At 41.0% G+C, this 26,151-nt stretch overlaps 2 protein-coding genes across 19 annotated transcripts in view; one reads left to right on the top strand and one right to left on the bottom strand.

The window, feature by feature from the left end:
• phka1 (phosphorylase kinase, alpha 1 (muscle)) overlaps nucleotides 1-26,151 on the top strand; it is a 148,467-nt gene that overhangs the window by 37,457 nt on the left and 84,859 nt on the right. For 11 of the 18 annotated variants that reach the window (XR_004219457.1, XR_004219455.1, XR_004219456.1 and 8 more), the window contains exons 32-34: nucleotides 7-60; nucleotides 323-523; nucleotides 22,010-22,256. The exons of 3 other annotated variants lie outside the window; for them this stretch is intronic. Coding sequence is in view for 4 of the 15 variants with exons in the window: in XM_031890231.1 (XP_031746091.1) it covers nucleotides 7-60; nucleotides 323-523; nucleotides 2,634-2,807 (429 nt within the window). In the remaining 11 variants the exon portion in view is untranslated. 18 annotated transcript variants of the gene reach the window in all.
• On the bottom strand, nucleotides 8,748-10,356 carry LOC116406534 (cyclin-O protein B-like). Its single transcript, XM_031890646.1, has one exon. It carries the CDS (start codon nucleotides 10,313-10,315, stop codon nucleotides 8,996-8,998), a length of 1,320 nt encoding a protein of 439 aa, XP_031746506.1. The 5' UTR covers nucleotides 10,316-10,356; the 3' UTR covers nucleotides 8,748-8,995.

The raw sequence follows: 26,151 nt of genomic DNA, 5'->3' as shown, positions 1-26,151 counted from the left end.
CATCAGTGCCATGGATTGTCTGTAGAAGGTTTTGTTTTACCATCATCAAGCACGCGTGAGGTGAGAGTTCCCCAAACCATTAGTTTAAGTGATATTAATATATTTAATTTTTATCAGCCATGATCCCCCAGAGAAGCCGCAATAATGAGGGTACTCTTTTTCTATAAAAATGTTGTAGATCATCCTTTATTTTTTACAGCAATTTTTGTGTTATCAATGCTGCTGGTCACATGACAAGTTTATCAGCAACACTCCCCTGATCTTTATTATCAGTATTTTATACTTTACTGCTGATAAATGTCCCTCTCCTTCTTTGATGCAGATGACACCGGGTGAGCTGAAGTTTTCTGCCCATGTGGAATCTGTTTTGAATCGTGTGCCTCAGCCAGAGTACCGCCAGCTCCTAGTGGAAGCTATTTTGGTGCTGACCATGCTTGCTGATGTAGATATCCAGAGTGTTGGGGGTATCATCCACGTGGAAAAGATTGTGCATATTGCAAATGAACTGTTCTGTCAGGAGCAGGTAAGGATTTCCACTATGGCTGGATCTTAGTTACCATATTAGCTGAGTAACAAACGGAATAAGCACAAGCCCACCCATCCAGGGGACAACATTGCTTTACCATTATCAAAGCCCATATTAGTTGAGTGTAAATCCATAATGTATTCTTTATTTTATCCATATTTGAAATTTAATCTACATCAAGCATGTTATAGTAACATTGTCCACCTGTAGAAAGTAATGTGTGTTTCATGGTATCCACACCCTGGTTTTTGTCTATGGTTATTGGCTGCTATCGTCAGCCAGATGGCATCAGTGGGCAAACTGTCTATTGTTAGCAAAAGCACTGCTGTTCATGCTGGGAAGTCAGCCTCTCACTACTTTGTACCATCCCATGTACATGCATATTCATATCCTGCAAGCAGAAATCCATTTAAATAAAAGCATCTATTACTGAATAATACTATTCTGCATTTTACATATAGGGCAGAATGTTTACAAGCTAGGTGAACATTGTGCCTAAATGTATTTTGGGCGTAGCCTAGTGATACGAAAATTTATATCAAAGCAGTAGGACTTTTCCTGGGAAAAAAAACGCTTGATTTTTTGTTTGTGTTCTTTTTTAATTTAAATGCAGCATTTGTATATTTATATTATATAGGACAAATGCAGAGATAGAGATCGACACAGTGTGTGCATGCTGTTAGGAACTACTGCACATGCACCAGTTTCCTCATCATTCGCATAATATTATTTCTGTTGCGTGCCGATAGATTAATAGTATGCAAGTGAGTAAGGACTAGACTAGGAATGAACAGAAGCACTTGAGCCTGGAGGTGGCCATACACTAAAAGATCCACTTGTTTGGCAAGGTCACCAAACGAGCAGTTCTTTTCTCCGATATGCCCACCTAAGGTGGGTGGTATTTGGTGTAACCCAATCGTTTGGCCCTTGAAACAAATGATTGAATTTCAATGACAGGTACAGTACCCTGCCATCCCCAGTCTGACCGCATCAATTTTAGGTCAGATATCGGTTGGGTAGGCTCTTCAGGGATGCACATAAATGGGCAGATAAGCTGCCTAATCGATCTGAAGAACCCAAATTGGCAGTCTAGATCTGCCCGTGTATGGGCCACCTTTACTGAAGTTGATTTCCCTCTTCCTACTGCCGATCTCAGTCTCTGCATAGTTACCCCTTCTCTAGAGGAGGATCCAAGTCCCCGCGATCAAGAAGGCATATGCGTAGTTTATCTATTGCATGTAATAGAGACATTTATTTTTAAACAATTACAATGGGGGGAAAACCTTATTTTGTAGAGTTAAACCACTTTGAAAGGACCTTGGAGAACGGTGGACACATATGGCTTTGTATCCAAAGAACTCAACCGTAGTAGATGCATAGCTTCTTTTTTATGCACCAGGGAGAGAGTAGTAATTCTATGTGCAGGATGATAGCTAATACTACATCATTTAATGCAGGTTTGAAGCCTACTATCTAAAGCTCTAAAATTCTGGGTGCCTTACATATTGGGTATGACATTAAGTTATGTAATAATTTAGTCTGAAGACACACACAGCCATCAAGTCTTTTGGGGTTTTTTTTTCAAAGTTGAGTTTCTTTGTATTTTCTCCCAAGCATCTGAACAAGAAAGTTGTGATTAAATGGGAACTCTACTTTAAAACAACTTTAGCTTTTTAAGAAGCAAACATAATTTCAAGCAACTTTGCAATATATATCAATTGAAAAATATGTAGCCTTTTCATAATATGCATTTTAATGTAATATTATGGTTTAAAACAGTTACCAAAGCTTAGCCCCCTGTTCTCCATTACAGTGCAATGCATTGTGGATTATGTAGTTCCTGTATGCAGTAAGAGTTAATGAAGTTTAGCTGATGCAAAGCCAAAAACATGTCCATATGAAATCTGACCCTTAATGTGAAAATAAATGGTAACATCTGAAGCACAAATGTTAAGGATGCCTTCTTTTCATACCCATATTGTCTACCCCTTATTTGAAATAGCAATAAAGTACTATGAAATAATGGAAATTGGGGTAAATATGTTATGGCCATATCCTGTTGAGGTACAGCTAACATGGTTTTCTCTTTCATCTCTATCATTCACAGAAGGTGCTTGGTGCGGATGACACCATGTTGGATGTTGACCCAACGACTGGTATTTGCCATTTGCTCTATGACAGTGCCCCCAGTGGACGTTTTGGGACAATGACTTATCTCTCTAAATCAGTAGCCATCACCCTGCAGGAGTCCTTACCCCACAGCGGATGTTCCATGCAGTGACATATACAGTCTGTTTACACTAAAGCTGCTGGTATCCTGAGAGCCACTGTGAAGGAGTTTGGTCACCTCATTCTGCCTTGGCATTAAATGCTGCTTCCTATCATTTGCTGCTGTTCTGTAACCAAAGTAATGGGTAAGATGTGCACTAGTCTTCAAGTCCAGACACTAGCAGTGCTTTCAAACATGATTTTTACATAAGGATTTTGGACCTGTTATATGATCCTGATACTTCTGCATATCCTAGTGAAAGAATATATTTAAAGAAACAGACACGCAAAACAAATCAAATTGTTCAAGGAAAGTATACTTTGGCACAACTCTTTGTGGACACACAGCTTCCTGTGGAGGAAGCAGTTATGGGCTGGAATGTGCCCATGATCATTTCAAAGTAAAAATCATAAAAAAAGGAATATACGTATACCCTATACAATTGAAAAAGTTATGCAGCGCAATCAGTTTAAATATGAAAATGTAAAAGGAGATTAATTGTTCTTTGACATAGAGTAAAAGAAGAATGTCTAATAACCAGCATAGCTGGCAGAGGGACTTGGTACTGTTAATCCCAGTGTAGTTACCAAATTGCAGTAAAAATGAAATTGTTCTATAGCAATTGAACTCCTAAAGCAACTGTACATATCTTGAGGTCAGGAAGACACCAGTTATACACCAGTTATACCATTGTACACTTGAAGTTAGCACTTAAAATTCTGTTCCTGTGTGACATTTATGGATGCACCAGATCCAGGATTTAGTTAGGCATTTAAACAATTCCCAGCAATGTTCACAGTAGCTAAATTTTTAGTTTCTGCAAATCTGAATAAAATCAAATAGGAGAAAGGTAGAATCATTGGGAGGTGCCAAGTTGCCATCCTGTCTTTGATTCTAGTCGGTAACCTCAGACCACAGGCTGCCACTCTTTTTTCCCATAAAAGCACTGTCCCTGGGTACTTTACTTCTCTCCCTGCTTCTATGGTGCCCCTGCATCCCCTGCATTACCCTAGGCCTAGGTGATCACATGTGCAGGAGTGAAATCTTTGCTGAATTCAGTGATCTACAAGTGTACAGCGTGCTGGGACATTGGAAGATTACAGCAAATGAATAGTACCTGGGGCTGTGAATTTCTAGAAAACAATGAGGGGTGCTGCTGGGGTCTGAAATAAGTGGCTACTAAAATCACTGGAGGAGGGAGGGCAGATAACTTGCCACACCTCAGTGACGCTCCCTTTCCTTGTCCTTTATTGTCATGTGACAAATAGCAGAGACACAGTTTTCAATATACAATATTAATGGATGATCCTCTGATTTACATGTTAAAATTAGGTTTAGGGTTTGGTATCCATCTAAAGCTTTTGCAAAGGATTCAGTATCTAGCTGAATGCAAAAATTATGGATTCAGCGTATCCCTTGTACAAAATAGTAAGATTTACTGAAGGTGGGCAAATTTGCCCGGGTATAGTAACCCATAACAGCCAGTTACAATTTTGATGTGTATGTACAAGATGTGTATGTACCTCCAGTGTAGAGATTTCTGTTTGTCTGGGATCAGTTATACCATCTATTGCAGTAAATGCACTGGGATCTATTCTTGTAAAGACTGCTGTACAATTGCTGCTCCCAGCACCCTTCCAGTACTTCTAGCATTGTATCTGTTACTCGCCTCCTTCAACCAACAAGTATACAGCTACAGTGGGTTTAAGGGGTGGTACAACTTTAAGTTAACTTTTAGTTTGTTATAGATTGGCCATTTCTTTCCATTTCTCAACTTTTCCTATTTTTTTATTTTTTTTATAGTTTTTTAATTATTTTCCTTCCTCTTATTCCTCTTTGATTCTTTCAGCTGGGGGTTATTGACCCCGATCGGCCAAAAAACTATTACTTTCTGAGGCTACAATTTTATTGTTGTTGTTTTTTATTACTTTCTGTTCAGGCCTCTCCTGTTCATATTCCAGTTTCTCATTCAATCTACTGCCTGGTTGCTAGGGTAATTTAGATCATAGCAACCAGATAGTTGCTAAAATTCCAAACTAGAGATATGCTGAACAAATAGCTAAATATTTACAAAACTAAAAATGAAGACCAATTGCAAATTGTTTTGGAATAGCCCGCTTTAACATACTAAAACCCTCTACCCATACTAACCCTCTAGAATATACTAAAAGTTCATTTAAAGGTGAACAAACCCTTTAGATGAGTAAAAGCCATATGTTTAATGTTTTTCTGGTATGGCCAAGTCACCAGACAAGTGGATCTTTATCCAGTTTAATCACACACACAGTGTGGGTTAATTGGGCAGATCTAAATGTTTGTCCCTTAAGCCAGCAATCAAATCACATGCAGCCATCATTGTAGGCCTTGGCCAATAGGATTCTAATGCAAGATAGCTTCATATTGTTCAAATGTGTCCATTATCTTCCGTGTATGTGTACAAACATACCATTTTTGGGAAATAATGGAAAACCTGCCGCCCTACAGATGTGGTTGATGGAGGAGGCTGAAAATTATGGTTCAGCAAGTTCTAGCGGGCTGCACATAGGATTTGCCCATTTTAGGTCTTTCTCTGAATTCTTTCTGATGCTGGTTTCATTTTAATTATTTTTCCCCATTTTCATTTGGAAGATTTTTTTTGTTTGTGTCCCTTTTTATTTTACCACTCCATCCATTTTATTTATGAACTTGTGTTTTGCAAGAACATATAATTGTTACTTCATATTGTGCTTTAGTGAATTCTATACTGTTTTTTGAGCTTGTGATAATTTATCCAAATAGACATAAAAGTTTTATGTTTAGGAAAATATATATATTTTTTATTGGCCTTATGCCTCTGCAGAATGAGACATGCACGGGCCTCTGGAAAGGATACATAATGCTTCATATTTAATATAAACATAAGCTGCAATCTGCTTAATATTTGTGCATTGTGCCCAGATTGTCATGGAGGCATCTCCTATTATGCTGGGAATTCTGGGTAAAGAAACGGCAAAATTTGCAAATTGCACTGTTAGCAATGTTATCAGTAATTTGTATGTATATTTTCCCTGAATAATACTGTTTTTATTGAAAAGTTCTTTAAAAGTTAGAAAATGCCAAGGGAGGCAATTTCCAACAATTAAGCCAGACCACCATGAGTAATAGGCTTTACTTGCAGTGATCTTAATGTTATACTTTAGTAAGTCATTTTTGGGAGATTTGTTGCCCACGATAGTGCAGATTTAACCATCAGTGATAAGTCTTACTGTGTGCCATCACTCTTAGGGCTGTTACACACGGGGAGATTAGTCGCCCGTGACGAATCTCCCTCGTCGCGGGTGACTAATCTCCCCGAAATGCCGTCCCACTGGCGAAAATGTAAATCGCCGGAGGGATGGCATATGCGGCGCCGCGATTTCCTGAAATTTCGGAAGTTTCCTCTTAAGGCAACTTTGCGATTTTGGGATATTGCAGCGTATGCCATCCCACCAGATTTACATTTTTTGCCGGTTGGATGGCATTTCGGGGAGATGGTCACGGGCGACTAATTTCCCCCGTGTGCCACAGCCCCTAGGGTGAAGATACACAGAGCTACTTAGTAGCAGCTACTTGTCATGGCTACTAAAACAATCCTGTTCATTCACTGATAGTTGTCTCTACGTGTGTTTTAGCAGAGGCAATTCTCAGTATTGTCTATGGCAGGTTTTTTCTGGTGTTTAGTAGCCATGAAAAAGAAGCTGATACTAGTAGCTCTGTGTGTCATCTGTCACACGAAAGATCATCAGACTCGCCACTAACCTTCAGGGCTGAAACGGCAGATAAAAAGGTAGAAACAATAGGATTTCTACCTCCTTCTGCTGATTCAGCCCTGACGGCAGATTTTGCTCAGGCGCCTTCTATGGCACCCGATCAAAATCTTTTGACCTGGCCGATCGGCGAGTCGACCGATAGCAGCTTCCTGCAATACCGGTCAACTCGCCGATATTATCGGTGCGTGTATGGCCAGCTTTACAACCTACTGCTTAGGCAGATTTCCAGCCAAAAGTGAAAAGGGCAGTTCAGCATTCACATACCAACATTGTTGGCTCCCCGCATTTACATTCAACAAAAAGCCACCTATGCTGCTGTGAGCATATCCCACAGGAATATTATTTTTGAAGAGGCCTATATATTGGCACATATGCAGCAAAATCAAAGCAAACACCTTAAAAAAAAGGCTAATATTGTCACAGATGCTTTTTTTTTTATTACATAGTTTTCCTTTCCCTAAACAGCGGCTACCCTCAGTAATATTATTGCTAATATTATTTTAATTTGGAGACCTAAAACTATATTTTATTTTGAAATGAATAATAACTAAAGTTCTATATTTTCTTGCTATTATGTTTTTTTTGTGATGATTGGAAGATGTTTACATTTCTGTTTAATAAAACTGCCCAACACTGTAGTTCTGTGGGTTTTTTTTATTTGTGTAGCCAACACTGTTCTGCTACTAAAAGGAAATCCTGCCTGATTTGCACTTTGTTTTGGCGCTACAGGAGTCCTGTGCCTCCGCTATATGGGAGAGCAGGTACACTGTAACATGGCTGTGCCCAGGGTCAGGACAGACTGGGCTGTAATACCCCTCCCTGGGGATGTCTCTAAACCACAGTCACTCACAGAGAAAAGGTTAATTGGTTTATTTTCAGAACACTGTAACTTTAAATAAGGTGCATAATATTGCAGACGTGTTTGGTCGCTGAGTTGCTGGGGGATCCTCACTTATGTGGCAGTTTCTTTAGAGCCCTGAGAAAGACTTCCTTTGGCTTTCCATGTCCTGAGACTCCCTTTGCTTCTGCACCCTAAACAGCATGTTTTTCTGCCACTGGGGTTTCCCCACTTACTTCCCACACACAATAATCTCTGTGCCTTCACCCTACTCTCTGCTTCTCCCCAGCACTGCCTCTGCAGGCCTTCCTTCCTGCCAGCTCACTGGGGAGGGGATTCCTCCCTGCACAGACTCACCCAGATAGAGAGATGGGTATACCCAGCCTCCCTGCATTTGTATTGGCATATTTTGTTTAAAAAGGTAAAACATCCGTTTCTATTACATTGTGCCTTTGCAAGTCCCAAAATGTGTTGCGGCTGCCTTGTACATTACCTCTTACTGCAGACAAATCTCTCTCAGAACTGACCATAGAGTTTTATTGTGAACCCTCAGGCAGAAGTCATGTTCAGCGCATAGATGGGCGCAAAGCATAGATTGGTTAATCTGGGACCCTAAAAAGCATTTGTACCAGCTCTTGTTTAAACTAGAAGGGCAATTTCAGTTTTTTTCTATGGCGCATTGGCCCAGAATTTCTCCATGTGCAATTGCACAAAGGTCTATTTCACTGGCGGGTGTCAAAATGCTGGGTACCCCACCCCCCCCGCTAATATTTTCCTTAGGCAGATTGTAAAGGGAAACAATGATGTTAATTAGGCATTTAGATTTATTTTATTATTATAAACTATTAAAAGGTTAAGTCTGCCTCATAGAAGGAATGGCACTGCTCTGTTACTACATAAGACCATTTATTACCCTGCTAATATACCTAATATTAATATACCTACTAATGCTAATATACCTACTAATTTGGTTTCCAGAACCCATAAATAATAACACAGACAACAACTTTATGTAAAATCTGTGAAGATCACAGCTTTATTAAAAATATAATTTATGAAATGTGATGCTCACTGTAGGGTTATCAGATCACTGGAAATCAGAGGGCACATATAGAAAGAGCTGCACGCTGCAATATAAATGCACCTTCTATATGTGTCCTCCCATCACCAGAGGGTCTGGTAACCCCACCACATAGGGCTGTTTGATCCCAAGGAAGGCAAAAAACCTAGAGAGAAGCTTGGGCCAATCTGCTTCACTAGAGGCAAAAATTCCTTCCTGACTCCTAAATGGCAATCGGAATTATTCCCAGGATCAATGCGCCCAATGGAGCTTTGAAAGAGTTAATAAATGTACAGTAATGGGTAAATACATGTTTGCCTCTGTTTGTCTGTAGGGAAATGTGTTCATAGGTAATTAAGAGTGTATGGAAAGTGACAGCTCTGCTTGATGATGGTACTGGGTGCCCTGGCAATGTCACCCACCCATGGTCCAGAAATAGAGATCCCCAATACTGTCACTTGTATTAAATGGTAAGTAGTATGGACATGTAGGCCTCAGTGTGTGTGTGTGTCTATCAGTAAGGAAATATGTATCCATATGGGTGAAGGTACGGCAGTGTATGCATGTATGGGTGCCAGTAGGAAACTGGGGGCATGTATGGGTGCCAGTATGGAGGTGTTGGCATGTAGGGGTGCATGTATACTTGCCTGTATGGATCAGTGGGCCAGTATGTGTTGTGTAGCACATAACCGGCCCCTTCCATGTCCTGAGAATGGCTGGATCTTTCTGCCATCTCTAAGTGCTGGGAACCTGCTGCGTCCCTGGATGTTGATGCCACCTCTGGTGTTCTCTCTCTGCCTTCAGGTAGATGTTGGTTGGTAGGTGTTGCTGCAGGCCTTGTGGTGGGAGGATTAAAAGCTGGAAAGATTGCTGGATAAACTCCTGGCAGAAGCGGATGTAAAAAATAGTGGCCTATAGAGACTAGATGGCAGATCTTTTCCATGCACTCCTCAATTTGGTGTTCTGGGTAGTCAGTGGGGGCCACTTTGACAGGGTTGTTATAAGAATAGATTTTATCTGCCACATTGAGGCAGCACAGTGCCATGAGAGATGGTTGGTGCATGTAGAACTCATGATGTTGGTTCAGGCACAGTGCTGCGATGCCTCGGGCAGCTGTTAGGCTTTTGGCTGCTCTTGTGAGCTGGGCAGGGGAACACTCCTCCTGGTTGGTCAGTCTCAACAGGGAGAAGTGCTCCAAAAAGAAATCGATGGTTGGTACCCCCAGGCGAAACAGCAACTTCCTTAGGATGGTTCTCTCCAGGTGACGCATTTCAGCTGGTGTCATTCTGTAGTCAAACAGAGGTAGGAAGAGTTTGGGGGGGAGGGGGTACCGTAATTCAGCCACTTTGTAAGCCATGTAGAGGCAAGTGGCTCCCACTCTTGTTAGGGTGTCGGGGTCAGTAGGAGTGCAGGACACATACCGCTCCAGGAAGTTTATACCCAGGCACAAGGTCTGAAAGTCCAATCTCAGGTACCTGTGCACATTAATCATTAGGGTGGTGATGTGGTTCCAGGATGCAGCATTTATTTCCTTTTGATTTTCTAGGAAATTTTCCAGCTGATAACCTCCCTCCAGGCCTTTTTTATAGAGGTAACACTCCTCTCCATACTCCCTGAAGGTCTGCAGGGCATCAGCCAGGTTGGTCAGGGTGTTCCATGGCTCCCCCTCTGGCACCGGTTCCTCAGCTGTAGGGGTGCTGGTCCCACGCAGATCACCCTGGGGCTTGGCCCTTTTGAATTCAGGGCTGCACCCAGGGGAAATGATCTCCTCTTCTTGCTCTTCTTCTTCTTCTCTTCTTCTTTTTCGCTTTCCAACGCTCAGAGTCTCCATCATTTAGCTCCTCTCTCACCAACTGTCACAAAAGACTGTTGGGACTAAGTATCCGTTATCCACAAGTCACCTCTGCTCTTCACTGATTGGCTGGACATGTAAACAACTGATAGGCTGAATCTGAAGTACAAATGCTTGAGTTGCTCTGTCACTTAACTTCTCCTTTATTTCTAGTGCCTTGCCTTGTACTTCAGCCTCTTTTCTTATATGTGAATAAAGCTCTGTAGCTTTCAGAAAATCTGATATCTAAGCTTATCTAATGCAAAAATGATCCATATATAGATTTTAAATATACACATAGTTTACCATAAAGTGACAGCAGATATATCTCAGGGTACAAATGCTTGCTCTCAGAATCACAGCTTTTCATTCTCATAATTCAAGAAATCTGTGCAATTTTTTTTTTGCTAGATTCAGGCGCAAGTGCAGCTCCTCGTATGGAGCCACTGCCAGACATCACGCCCCACCATTATCTGCCTATACAGCTGTACAGACACAAATTCCAGGCCAGGGGTGTGTGAATGTACATCTTAGAAGGACTGGGTAAAGTTACCAGTCCATTTGTTCTTTTAAATGCAAGTTGTTGGTCTGCCCTGATATGCCCGCCAGTTTAATTTGATTGTTTGGTCCAAGGTGGGCATATCCGGAAACAATCCACTCATTTGGCGACTTCGCCACGGCAGATCACACCGTGTATGTTTTTAAATATTTATAATAATGTATTATGACTGCAGCAAGGCAAATGTTTGCTGTTAATCATGGGACTGTGTGGAAAATATTAAGAGTCCAGTGCCACTAAAATTGAAAATGATGGTTCCTTTACTACCCTACACAGAGAGAAAATGATAAATTCTGGATAGGCAGCTTGATAGTGACTTGACTTGAGCCAATAAGGGCATGTGTAGATTTGGTTGATAAAACCCAATAAATAAATGTGACGTTATCAGGATGTATTCTGACTATTCTTTTAATAGAAATAAGCATGTATTTTTTAAACTGATAATAGCATGTTTTTAATAGGAAAAAATATGCTATTTTTTAAACTAAGCAATATAGAAGGAATTATAATTATACTGCATCTTAAATTTAGATTTGGCAAATTAACTGTAGGAAGGCAGTTTTATTAACAGTGCTTAATATTAAATATCATAGCTATATCAAAGCTAGAGAGTAATAGCCTTCAGTAAAGGCATAATGCATTTCCATGTGGACTGGACCTGAGAAATGGTAAGATCACAATATAAGGATATCAGCCTCCCTTTTCACCCTCCTCTAGGCCTTCAAAATGCAAAGTCAAAGCCCTGTAGAGAAGCAGATTTACTGGTGACCTGTTAAAAAGCAGATCTTATTGGTTTGCTATGTATGACTTAATGTGGGCAAATTTAGTGCATTTTATTTATTAGTGCATTCACATGGCGAATAATGTAAAAATCAGAATACTCTACAAATATATTATTTACACCAGTCCCTGCCTCATGTTGTTAGCCTGTTAGCTCATACATTTAGAGCTCCGATTGTCCAATTATTGTATAGTATGCTACCCCTTATTCAGAAAGCTCCAAATTACTGGAAGCCCATCTCCCATAGAATCCATTTACAAAAAATAATTCTAATTTCTAATCATTTCTAATTTTTAATGACTTCATTTTCTCTGTCATAATAGTTACATAGAGTCCATCAAGTTCAACCCATCCAAGTAAACCCAGCACACACAAACCTATACTGATCTATCTATACACTCACATACATAAACTATAAATACAACTACTAGTACTAACTGTAGATATTAGTATCACAATAGCCTTGGATATTCAACTTGTTCAAGAACTCATCCAGGCCCCTCTTATAGGCATTAACAGAATCTGCCATTACCACATCTCTAGGAAGGGCATTCCCCAACCTCACTGCCCTCACCGTGAAAAACCCCCTACGCTGCTTCAAATGGAAGCTCCGTTCCTCTAATCTAAAGGGGTGGCCTCTGGTGCGTTGATTGTTTTTATGGGAAAAAAGAACACCCCCTATCTGCCTATAATCCCCTCTAATGTACTTGTACAGAGTAATCATGTCCCCTTGCAAGCGCCTCTTTTCCAGAGAAAACAACCCCAACCTCGACAGTCTAACCTCATAGTTTAAATCTTCCATCCCCATTACCAGTTTAGTTGCACGTCTCTGCACTCTCTCCAGCTCATTAATATCCTTCTTAAGGACTGGAGCCCAAAACTGCACTGCATACTCAAGGTGAGGCCTTACCAGGGACCTATAAAGAGGCAAAATTATGTTTTCATCCCTTGAGTCAATTCCTTTTTTATACAAGACAGCACTTTATTTGCTTTAGTAGCCACAGAATGACACTGTCTGGAATTAGACAACTTGTTATCTACAAAAACCCCTAGATCCTTTTCCATTAAGGAAACCCCCAACAAACTACCATTCAAGAGATAGTTCGCGTTGATATTATTTCTACCAAAATGCATAACTTTGCACTTGTCAACATTGAACTGTTTTACTAAATAAAACAGTTCACTATACTTGTTCCTAACTAAGCTGCTTACATCCATATTGGGTTTATTTAATGTTTAAATATTTATTAAATATTTCAATACTGACACAAAAAAACTACCTTTCAAAATATGAATATACATGTTGATGGTTTTTTGCTATCAGGTTTGGTTTTTAAGTAATTTTTATTTGAAGTTCCTGAATCTGACTGTTTTGCCAACCTGACTGTCCCTTTTCAGCCTGACAGTTATAGCTTCTGATGCTAATGGCCTACTGCTGCACCAACATGGCAGCCCCCTCATAGAGGAACATGGGGGATCAGATCAGGTATTGTTAAAGCATCAGACTTTTATGGCAAAATTATAAAGTTCTTGCAGAAAACAATGTTAATTGCATCACAGACTCAAAGTCATTAGACAGTGTAGGACTCACGTACAATGAGGGGCCTTGATGTGGCACGTGAGCTTACATATTTTGGCCAAAGTGTGGTACTAACACCTCATTTTTTGTAAAAATTATTTTTAAAGGCAAACTAAGCGCTGGCAAACTTTCTTTCTCTTTGTAGAAAACAATGTTATGATATATGTAAAAAAAAGATTTCTGGTGTCAGTATCTCTTTAAGGTATAGTCATCTAAATTAGAGAAAGTTGATGCCCCAGGTCTCTGCTGTCTGAAATGGGGCATAGGGACCTGCAGTAATACAAGAAAGCCAATATGCTGTGTGCAAAATGCAAAAATATGGGCAGAGGAAATTAACTCCTGCCTCAAATTTTATTCTCCATCATCATCCTTTCTTCTGCCCAGAACCGGAGGTGGACAAAATGCAGCCGATAAATGTGCAACCAGCCTTCTGATTCCCATGAGGCTTTGACCCTCTGTTTCTGCTCGACTATAACTCTGCACCCAGCCAACATATTTGACAGCTCCTGCCTCTCCTCCCTGTTAAACTGCCTGCTTTACAGTGCTGTGCTAATGCTTTCCACAGAGCGACATCCACAGTACTGATATACAGCTCAGTGTAGGGGGATACACTGTGCCAATGCCACATAATGCAGAATTATACAGTTTACCACTGAATGCCCTGAGATTGCTACTTAATATTTGTACAGACCTAATGCTGGGGGATACATTGTGCTATTTAATGCTCCTGGATTCACTGTGCCCTGTAATACTGGGAAACAGGATGCCACCTAACGCTGGACTAAATATTGTCCTATTATTGGCAGAGGAGAACATGTAGAAATATATATACGATGTGGTCTCAAAAAAGGGTGTACTCTGTAGATTTGCAGCAGGGAGAGAATCTCACCAAGCCATTTAAGCTGTCAGTGCATGATTTGGCTAGGCAGTTTGGCCAAATTTGACCATAATGCACAACCATCTGGGCATGTATGACAAGTCGGTGAAGGGGATTTAAAAAGTTAATACACCTCCTGCTGTTCTGGACATCTGGGTGGCTGGCCCAAAGAATGGAATAATACAAGGTGATACTGTACAGCCCTGTTTCCAAAAATGTTGGGACACTGTGTAAAATGGAAATAAAAAGATAACGGGATGATTTGCAATCACTTAAACCCTTTATTTTATTAAAAACAGTACAGTATAGTATATTAAAACAAGACAGTATATTAAATGTTGAAACTGAGAAACTTTATGTTGTATTTAATTTATGATGTCAGCGACACATTTCAAAAAAGTTGGGACAGAGTGGAAAAGTTGTGTATTGCTAAAGAAGACAAAATCCCAAAGAGGTTGGGTCTCTCAGAAATAAAGATGGGGAGGGGGTACTCAATCTGTGAAACACTGCACGGGCAAATATTGCAACAATTTAACAATACTGTTCCTCAACATAACATTTTTAAGAATTTGGGGAGTCCATCATCTATAGTAATTAATTTCATTAAAATGTTCAGTGAATCCAAATAATCTGTATGCATAAAACAAAGCCAAAGAAACCGATACTGGATAGCAGTGATATTTGGGCCCTCAGTTGGCACTGCTTTAAAAACTTAATCACTGCATTGTGATTGTCTATTTGAGCCAGGGGTTGATTGGTCAGGCCTTCAGAGTGCTGCATCTAAATCAGTGTTAGACTGGGGCACCAAGGGCCCACTATAGAGCCAGGTTTCAAGGGCCCACCAGCCAACACCCTACAACAGTTTCAGTTTTTTTCAAAAAAAAAAAACAATATGCACACTAGATCCCTGAGGTCTGTGGGAAATATTATATATATATATATACATCACACCCCTGTGTTGTCTGTTTTTTCCCGCCAGTCAGTGTATTTAATGTTAGCTTTCACAGTGTGGTTTAACTTTGAGAAAGGCTGAGGTGTTCAGCTGAAACGTCAGTTCACTGATTTACCATTAAAAGTTTTTTATTTTTGCACTTAAGTCCTGTGAGTGCGGCTTCTTTTCCCAATTCGTATATATATATATATATATATATATATATATATATATATATATATATATACTGTATATATATATAGTAGCAACCAGTGTGAGGCACATTCATGCCCACATAATTCCATGTGGGCAGCTGTGCTCTCCTGTGCAGGCTGTGTAAGAGCACAGAGCAATACAGTGGGACACAGACAGACTGCAGGGGGTACCTCAGACAGACAGAGGGCAGGCAGAGTCTTTCTATCCCTGTGCTGTTTACGGTGCAGCTTTGGGAAGTAAACCTATACAAATTCCTCACAAAGGACCCCTTTCTGATGGTTCTATATAATTCTAATAATTAACAGCCTCCCTGGATTTTCCTGCAAACAGTAGGTTTGCCCACTGTTAATAAATGAGCCTTAATGAAATGTTCAGTGGCCGTATAAATGTAAAAGGCTGCAGGCCAAGTCATACAGGGCAGGAAGCTCTAAACATCAGGCATGTATTATAATATTAAAGGTGTCCCACATACTGCAAATTATAAAGAGGAGTTCTGGGCTGTGATTTTGGGGAAAGCACTTATTTTCTGTGCAAAGGGGAATCCTGTGTAAAATGATTGGGAAGTACAAGAGGAGCCATTCAAACCCCTGCCTGGAGGAACACTGAAGGGGACATGTTACCTTTTGTCACCCTCACCATGTAGGCAATAACGAATAAGATTTGGTGCCTGTTTTCAGTGTGAGCTACAGAGGGCTGGTAACTATAAAAATTACACTTTTACTTTTTACATTTGAGTGATGGGCACATCCTAATGATGCCAGCCAATCACAGCTCTAGATACGGTTAGCCAATTACAGTTCTGCTGCCTTCACACAGGAAAAATATTCTGCAGTCCCCTCTCAGGTCCACCTAACTGCTGATCGCTGTGCTGAGTGCCTCAGGCTCTGCTATGCAGCCAGGGAAAGCAGCCAGCAGAAGGGTGAGATGCTGGTTAGCTGGCCCAAGTGAGGGTTGGTGTAAATCTTTATTAAAGCAGTACAAAATGCAACTTTGGATCTTTAATAACCCACACTAATAGCCCACACTCCAGTTGGTACTGGTACTGATACTTTGGCCAGAAAATGTCGATAGCAAGTGCTATGCTACCTACAGTTTCCAGGGACCCAGTTTGGGCAGCCGTGTTGGGACTATTAAGCACATGCATGTGAAGATAACTGGCAGGCTCTTGGGCCATTCACTCTGAAGTTATGTGAGCAAGCCGCTGATTTCTGGTAAGCACGTTGCTCTGCAAATGGCAGAGAAAAATTTGGCTTAAAGGAGAAGGAAAGGCTAAGTCACTTGGGGGTGCCAAAATGTTAGGCACCCCCAAGTGACTTACATGACCTACCTTGTACCCCGGGCTGGTGCCCCCGTTAGGAGAAAACAGCACCAGCCCGGGGCACCTGTAGACACCGCTTCCTCCTTCCTTTGCGCGCTGCTGCCGAAATCCGTGGGCCGGCGCATGCGCAGTAGAGTGAGAAGCCGACTTTAATGTTTAAGTTCGGCTTTTCACTCTACTGCGCATGCGCGCGCAAGCGAGGAGGAAGCAGGTAGCGCCGGCAGCTGCCCCGGGCTGGTGCTGTTCTCTCCGTACGGGGGCACCAGCCCGGGGTACAAGGTAGGCGTTCTAAGTCACTTGGGGGTGCCTAACATTTTGGCACCCCCAAGTGACTTAACCTTTCCTTCTCCTTTAAGCTCTAAAGGAAGCCAAGTGGCGCCTTACCGGCTCTTACTAGCTATCCCTGAGTGTGCTATGGCACTTGCTTCCCTAGCACTCAAGCCCTCATTCCCGGGGGCCTTATCCCCAACTTCCACTGATGTGTATTGCTGGCTGTAACAAAATGTTCTGAACCACCCCATCAAGCTATTTACTGAAAGCACCCATCACACCAGTGGCGTAACTACTATGGATGCAGGCACAATTGTTAATATACTCTTCCATTTTATGTAGGGATTATGCAGGCATATCTGGGGTTAATATGGTGGCACACAGTCCAACACTAGGGGGCCCATTTACTTACTCACGAACTGGCCGAATGCGTCCGATTGCGTTTTTTTCGTAATGATCGGTATTTGGCGATTTTTTCAGAAAATTATCGCGACTTTTTCGTTGCCATCTGAATGTTGCGTAAAATCTTGCGATTTTTTCATAGCGTTAAAACTTGCGCGAAAAGTCGCGCCTTTTTCGTAGCCATTCCGAAAGTTGCGCAAAATGTTGCGATTTTTTCGTAGCGTTCGGATTCATTCAAGCTTCAGTATGGTGACTTTTCTTGGGCCAGGTTGGAGCTGCAGGGTGCCATTGAGCCCTATGGGAGACTTTCCTTGGGCCGGGTTGGAGCTGCAGAGTGCCATTGAGCCCTATGGGAGACTTTCCTTGGGCCGGGTTGGAGCTGCAGAGTGCCATTGAGCCCTATGGGAGGCTTTCCTTGGGCCAGGTTGGAGCTGCAGGGTGCCATTGAGTCCTATGGGAGGCTTCCAAAATCATGCTAAGTCTGAAAGTTTCGCCCGCCGCTTCCGAGCGCTCAATACGAAAAAGTCGCGACAAGATACGAGCGAATCGTAATGGCTACGTAAAACTCGCGTTTTTTCGCGAAAATCGTATTGGTAACGAAAAAGTCGCGACAATTTCCGAAAAGTCGTAAAGGCGCCGAAAAAAATCGCAAAAATACGAAAAAGACGCAAAATGTTCGTTTTCCAATCGGAATTTTTCCAATTCGGATTCGAATTCGTGTCTTAGTAAATCAGCCCCTAGGTGAAACAGAGGGAATTACATGGGTTGATATGATGTGATATCAGAATACAAGTGCTCAGTGATGTAAATATAGAGGGAGCCGACCCCGCAGCCATGTGGGAAGGGGGGCAGGGGCTACTGCAAGTGCACATACCCAAATGGCTGTAATTTAAGGCAGAGCCTGTGAGGTATCAGCACGGCAAGGGCTCAATGATGTACTTTTATATGTGCCAGTAATAGAAGCCTTTATTGGAAGAGCTGCTTTGGCCTAAAGCTCTGTTCTGTGGAATGCACTTTCCCAAGTATATGTCACACTGTGATGCTTGTGCATTTGGGACAGGTACTAGAGCCATAAATAGGCAAAGGGCACTTGCCTAGAGCTCACCGGGACAGCAAAGTAAGGGAGTTTTAGTGCGGAATATAAGCTGCTCCATTCATACAGTTTATTGTGGCTGCAGCACATTTTCTCCCTCACTGTTTCCTGTTGGATCGGCACCTGTATGAAACCCAACCCTCCTGATCCTCTCCGACTGGATACACAGTAACAGCGCAGCTATCCACATAAAAGGAAGCAGGAGGTTGGACTAAGCAAGTGCACCCTATACAGCTATAAAGAGTGAGCTCTGGCGCCCCCCTGTGGCGCTGGGCTGAGCGATCCTCACATTGCGGGGAACTGTAGGGTCGGAACCATGGTTTTCGGAGGGCATCTGTGGCACAGAGAAACTTCCGGTCCTGGGCAAAATGGAGGAGTCGCTGCTTCCGGTTTATATTTACAGCGCCGAATATGTAGAATTGTGTGATAATGTGCAGAGCAAAGTGCCCCGGCGGGTGAGGGTTAATTTGAAGTGCTGGGGGTTGCGTTATATAACTGGGCAGGGGGGGCATTATTACACAAACAATATATGTCTCTGAGGGGACATGTCAGGAAAAGCCGTAACGCTGCAATAAGGAGAGAAGAATCCAAGAGCCAGGGCTGGTTTTAAGTTGTCTCTGGCCCCCTGGCATTGCAGGGGCTTCTGGTTTAGGGCATTAAGTGTTAATTTCTGTACATATGTCAGGGGGTCAGTCCTGAAGCCCCCCCAGCTGTTGTAATGTGAAAGTGTGTTAAGGTGGGTGGGAGTTGTTGCACTACAATATTATGAGGCTTGGTTGGACTGGTTTATATTATTATACCCTCCAGATGGGAATCCTGGCCTTCCTGCATTCCCAGAGACCCTCTTATTTCCACCCTTGGCCCAGCAATTGAGCCTGGGGAGTAATGGATATTTATAGGGATACAGAACTAGGGTTACTGAAATACAGGATAATGAACACAGGTAGATGGTAATCAGCAGATATAAGACAACATTCAGTGCTAATGGATAAAGCAAATGAACAGTGGCCAATAATGCAATTAGCATTATAACAGGTGTCGTGGGTATAGTTGCCCTTGTCGTGGGTGACTAATCTCCCTGAAATGGCATCCCACTGGCTAGAATGTAAATCGCTGGTGGGATGGCATACGTGGCGCAGCGATTTGCCAGAATCACCTTGAGAGGCAACTTCAGCGATCACTGTGCCACATATGCCAATCCCACTGGCAATTTACATTCTCGCCGGTGGGATGCCATTTCGTGGAGATTAGTCGCCCGCGACAAGGGAGATTTGTCATGCGGCGACTTATCTCCCCGTCTGCCACAGTCCTAAGTTACCAATATTTGTGTTCAGTAGGCAGTATATGCAATATACAAAAGATGCATGTGGGCCAACCTGATATTCTATCGCACTGATTTACGCGCGTGTGAGAGTAAGAGAACAGCAATACAGTGCACTGCCACCTTTTTATTGTTGTGATCATTTGGGAGGACACCCCAGACAATCAGAGCAGCAGTAGGCTGAGCTTCAGCTCCCCTTCACGCCCTCATCTGCTCATGTACTACACACTGACCGATATGGTGCATTAATAGATATTTTCTAACCCAACTGATCCCATAACCAACCAGTATCTATAATACACGTGATAATCATAATTTGTGGGCCGCCAATCACCTATTGAAATTTTTATGAAAGAAATTTATGTGAATGGCCAGCAGGAACAACTTTTTTCAGTGTTAGTATTATGATGCAAGGTTATGTCAATTATAAATAAGATATAAGATTAAAATGCATTGCACATACAAATCATGTTTTTTTTTCCTTCCTAGGCCAGCATGGTGCATTCATTAATAGAGGCATATGGGCTGCTCAAAGAGATGGGGTGAGGTCAGATACTGCCATTGTGTCAGTCACTCTCAGAAAGAATTATGCCCAGGTACTATTTGTTGTGCAGCTATCAGTAATTAGTTGCTAACACTATTGCTATTGCACTATTGCTGACTATTTTGATCATGATTTTTAGTTTTTAAAAACTATTTTATAGTTTTTAACCTAGATTACTTTTATCTCATGGAAAATACTGTGGCCATGGCACTTTAAAGGCATGCAAACCCTCAGATCAAATTAATGTAAGACTGATTAGGGTGCACTTTTAATTGTCATTAATTATCAGTTATAATGAATGCCAGGATAGCCTGCCATGCCCATGTATTAGCTTCATTCTTTTCTGTCATTTTATTTATTTAGGGTAGTGAAGCCAAAGGTTGCATCTATGGAAGAAATGGCTGCACGATCGAAACGGCACATGCATAGTTTATCTATTGCATATAATAGAGACATTTATTTTTTTAAACTATTATATTGGTGGGAAACCTTGTTTTTGTAAAGTCAAACCACTTTGAAAGGACCTCAGAGAACGGTGGACACATATGGCTTTGTATCCAAAGAACTAAACCATAGTAGATGCATAGCTTCTTTTTATATGCACCAGGGAGAGAGTAGTAAATCTATGTGCAGGATGGTAGCTAATACTACAGCATTTAATGCTGGTTTGAGGCCTACTATCTAAAGCTCTAAAACTCCTGGTGCCTTACACATTGGGTATGACATTCATTTATATAGTAATTTATTATTAATGTAATAATATGGTTTGGAACAGTTACCTAAGATTTGGCCCCTGTTCTCCATCACAATGCAATGCATTCTGGATTATGTAGTTCCTGCATGCCATCTAAGCTGCGGAGAAGTTGTTACAGTTTGCAACATCAATGTTTTAGTCCCTTCTCCCCTGCCAGGATTTCAAATGATGCAGAAAGAGAAGAACTGTTTTGCCGCTGGATTTTATCTTATATAGAGGTTATTTATATATACTTTTTAAAGAAACAGATTACATTTATAGGTATATTAGAGGTTTCTTATGCTTGAAAATAGCTTATGGTACTTTTAAAAACTGCTGTCCCATCTTGCTTTTTGGCACAGGTTATAGGTACAGAGCAAGTGTCTCACAGATTACTTGGCAGGATAATTTACCCTTTTAAAAATCTACATTACTTTGAATGCAATGCTGCCTGAGCTTATCTGCTCTGTTTAAATGTAAGAGTTAAGGGCCGTGTCAGATGGGGAGATTAGTTGCTGCGTGACAAATCTCCCTTATCGCGGGCGACTAATCTCCCTGAAATGCCAATGTATATCGCCGGTGGGATGGCATACGCAGCGCAGAAATCGCCTAAGTTTCCTTTCAAGGCAACTTTGCTGATTTTGGGAAATTGCCGCGCTGCATATGCCATCCCACCGGCGATTTACATTCTAGCAGGTGGGATTGCATTCCGGGGAGATTAGGCGCCCGCAACAAGGGAGATTTATCGCGGGCGACTAATCTCCCCGTCTGTCACGGCCCTATGGAAGTTTAGCTGATGCAAAGCAAACAAACATGTCCATATGAAATCTGACCTCTAATGTGTCAGATAATAAATGGTAACATATGAAGGCACTAAATGTAAAGGATGACAGACTTTTGCAAATACCCGCTTCCCTTTTCTCTGCCATTTTTTCATGCCCATATTTCCTAACCCTTACTTGAAACAGCAATAATGTACTATGAAATAATGGAAATTGGGGTAAATATGTTATGGCCATATCCTGTTGAGGTACAGCTAACATGGTTTTCTCTTTCATCTCTATCATTCACAGAAGGTGCTTGGTGCGGATGACACCATGTTGAATGTTGATCCAACGGCTGGTATTTGCCATTTGCTCTATGACAGTGCCCCCAGTGGACGTTTTGGGACAATGACTTATCTCTCTAAATCAGTAGCCATCACCCTGCAGGAGTCCTTACCCCACAGCGGATGTTCCATGCAGTGACATATACAGTCTGTTTACACTAAAGTTGCTGGTATCCTGAGAGCCACTGTGAAGGAGTAACCAAAAGTAATGGGTAAGATGTGCAAATATCAGCACTAGTCTTCAAGTGCAGGCACTAGCAGTGCTTTCTAACATGATTTTTACATAAGGATTTTGGACCTGCTATATGATCCTGATACTTCTGCATATCCTAGTGAAAGAATATATTTAAAGAAGCAGACACGCAAAACAAATCAAATTGTTCAAGGAAAGTATACTTCAAAGTAAAAATCTAACATAAAAGGAATATACGTATACCCTATACAACTGAAAAAGTTATACAACACAATCAGTTTAGATATGAAAATGTAAAAGGAGATCAATTTTTCTTTGACATAGCAAAAAGAAAAATGTCTTATAACCTGCATAGCTGGCAGAGGGACTTGGTACTGTTAATCCCAGTGTAGTTACCAAATTGCAGTAAAAATGAAATTGTTCTATAGCAATTGAACTCCTAAAGCAACTGTACATATCTTGATGGAAGGAAGACCAGATCAGTTATACCATTGTACACTTGAAGTTAGCACTTAAAATTCTGTTCCTGTGTGACATTTATGGATGCACCAGATCCAGGATTTAGTTAGGCATTTAAACAAATCCTAACTATGTTCACAGTAGCTAATTTTTTAGTTTCTGCAAATCTGAATAAAATGCTGAAAGGAGAAAGGTGGGAGGTGCCAAGTTGCCACCCTGTCTTTAATTCTATTTGGTAACCTCAGACCACAGGCTGCCACTCTTTTTTTTCCCATAAAAGCACTGTCCCTGGGTACTTTACTTCTCTCCCTGCTTCTATGGTGCCCCTGCATTTCCTGCATTACCCTAGGCCTAGGTGATCACATGTGCAGGAGTGAAATCTTTGCTGATTTCAGTGATCTACAAGTGTACAGCGTGCTGGGACATTGGAAGAGTATAGCAAATGAATAGTACCTGGGGCTGTGAATTTCTGGAAAACAATGAGGGGTGCTGCTGGGGTCTGAAATAAGTGGCTACTAAAATCACTGGAGGAGGGAGGGCAGATAACTTGCCACACCTCAGTGACTCTCCCTTTCCTTGTCCTTTATTATCATGTTACAATTGGCAGAGACACAGTTTTCAATATACAATATTAATGGAGGATCCTCTGATTTACATGTTAAAATTAGGTTTAGGGTTTGGTATCCATCTAAAGCTTTTGCAAAGGATTCAGTATCTAGCTGAATGCAAAAATTATGGATTCAGTGTATCCCTTTTACAAAATTACTGAAGGTGGGCAAATTTGCTCTGGTATAGTAACCCATAACAGCCAGTTACAATTTTGATGTGCATGTACAAGATGTGCATGTACCTCCAGTGTAGAGATTTCTGTTTGTCTGGGATCAGTTATACCATCTATTGCAGTAAATGCACTGAGATCTATTCTTGTAAAGACTGCTGTACAATTGCTGCTTCCAGCACCCTTCCAGTACTTCTAGCATTGTATCTGTTACTCGCCTCCTTCAACCAACAAGTATACAGCTACAGTGGGTTAAAGGGGTGGTACAACTTTAAGTTAACTTTTAGTATGTTATAGATTGGCCATTTCTCAACTTTTCCTCATTTTTTATTTTTTTTATAGTTTTTTAATTATTTTCCTTCCTCTTCTTCCTCTTTGATTCTTTCAGCTGGGGGTTATTGACCCCAATCGGCCAAAAAACTATTACTTTCTGAGGCTACAATTTTATTGTTGTTGTTTTTTATTACTTTCTGTTCAGGCCTCTCCTGTTCATATTCCAGTTTCTCATTCAGTCTACTGCCTGGTTGCTAGGGTAATTTAGATCCTAGCAACCAGATAGTTGCTAAAATTCCAAACTAGAGATATGCTGAACAAATAGCTAAATATTTACAAAACTAAAGATAATTAAAAATGAAGATTGCAAATTGTTTTGGAATAGCCCATTACAACATACTAACCCTCTAGAACATACTAAAAGTTCATTTAAAGGTGAACAACCCCTTTAGATGAGTAAAAGCCATATGTTTAATGTTTTTCTGGTATGGCCAAGTCACCAGACAAGTGGATCTTTATCCAGTTTAATCACACACACAGTGTGGGTGAATTGGGCAGATCTAAATGTTTGTCCCTTAAGCCAGCAATCAAATCACATGCAGCCATCATTGTAGGCCTTGGCCAATAGGATTCTAATGCAAGATAGCTTCATATTGTTCAAATGTGTCCATTATCTTCCATATATGTGTACAAACATACCATTTTAGGGAAATAATGGAAAACCTGCCGCCCTACAGATGTGGTTGATGGAGGCTGAAAATTATGGTTCAGCAAGTTCTAGTGGGCTGCACATAGGATTTGCCCGTTTTAGGGCTTTCTCTGAATTCTTTCTGATGCTGGTTTCATTTTAATTATTTCTCCCCATTTTCATTTGGAAGATTTTTTTGTTGTGTCTCTTTTTATTTTACCACTCCATCCATTTTATTTATGAACTTGTGTTTTGCAAGAACATATAATTGTTACTTCATATTGTGCTTTAGTGAATTCTATACTGTTTTTTGACCTTGTGATAATTTATCCAAATAGACATAAAAGTTTTATGTTTAGGAATATATATATATTTTTTTTTTATTGGCCTTATGCCTCTGCAGAATGAGACATGCACGGGCCTCTGGAAAGGATACATAATGCTTCATATTTAATATAAACATAAGCTGCAATCTGCTTAATATTTGTGCATTGTGCCCAGATTGTCATGGAGGCATCTCCTATTACGCTGGGAATTCTGGGTAAAGAAACGGCAAAATTTGCAAACTGCACTGTTAGGAGATGAGCCATGTTGATAGTTCTCTTGCAATATTGTCAGCAATTTGTATGTATATTTTCCCTGAATAATACTGTTTTTATTGAAACACAAAAGTTCTTTAAAAGTTAGAAAATGCCAAGGGAGGCAATTTCCAACAATTAAGCCAGACCACCATGAGTAATAGGCTTTACTTGCAGTGATCTTAATGTTATACTTTAGTAAGTCATTTTTGGGAGATTTGTTGCGCACGATAGTGCAGATTTAACCATCGGCGATAAGTCTTACTGTGTGCCATCACTCTTAGGGCTGTGACACGGGGAGATTAGTCGCCCGTGACAAATCTCCCTTGTCTCGGGCGACTAATCTCCCCCGTGTGCCACAGCCCCTAGGGTGAAGATACACAGAGCTACTTAGTGGCAGCTACTTGTCATGGCTACTAAGATAGGCAATGCTGTTCATTCACTGATAGTTGTCTCTACGTGTGTTTTAGCAGAGGGAATTCTCAGTATTGTCTATGGCAGGTATTTTCTGGTGTTTAGTAGCCATGAAAAAAAAAGCTGATACTAGTAGCTCTGTGTATCTTGACCCTTACAGCCATGGTACAACCTACTGCTTAGGCAGATTTCCAGCCACAAGTGAAAAGGGCAGTTCAGCATTCACATACCAACATTGCTGTGAGTATATCACAAAAGAATATTATTTTTGAAGAGGCCTATATATTGGCACATATGCAGCAAAATCAAAGCAAACACCTTAAAGAAAAGGTGAATATTGTCACAGATGCTTTTTTTTTTTATTACATAGTTTCCTTTCCCTAAACAGCTGCCATCCTCAATAATATTATTGCTAGTATTATTTTAATTTGGAGACCTAAAACTATATTTTATTTCGAAAAGAATAACTAAAGTTCTATATTTTCTTGCTATTATGTTTTTTTTGTGATGATTGTAAGATGTTTACATTTCTGTTTAATAAAACTGCCCAACACTGTAGTTCTGTGGGTTTTTTTGTTCATTTGTGTAGCCAACACTGTTCTGCTACTAAAAGGAAATCCTGCCTGATTTCCAATTTGTCTTGGCGCTACAGGAGTCCTGTGCCTCCGCTATATGGGAGAGCAGGTACACTGTAACATGGCTGTGCCCAGGGTCAGGACAGGCT

The sequence above is a fragment of the Xenopus tropicalis genome, chromosome 8, assembly GCF_000004195.4.
Source record: "Xenopus tropicalis strain Nigerian chromosome 8, UCB_Xtro_10.0, whole genome shotgun sequence".
In the NCBI taxonomy this organism is placed as follows: domain Eukaryota; kingdom Metazoa; phylum Chordata; class Amphibia; order Anura; family Pipidae; genus Xenopus; species Xenopus tropicalis.
The sequence above is the reverse complement of the archived record's forward strand: the minus strand, read 5'-3'. Positions and strand labels throughout refer to the sequence as shown.

Coding starts and splice junctions, on each gene's coding strand:
- LOC116406534 (XM_031890646.1), bottom strand. CDS start 10,315: ATGATGGAGACTCTGAGCGTTGGAAAGCGAAAAAGAAGAAGAGAAGAA.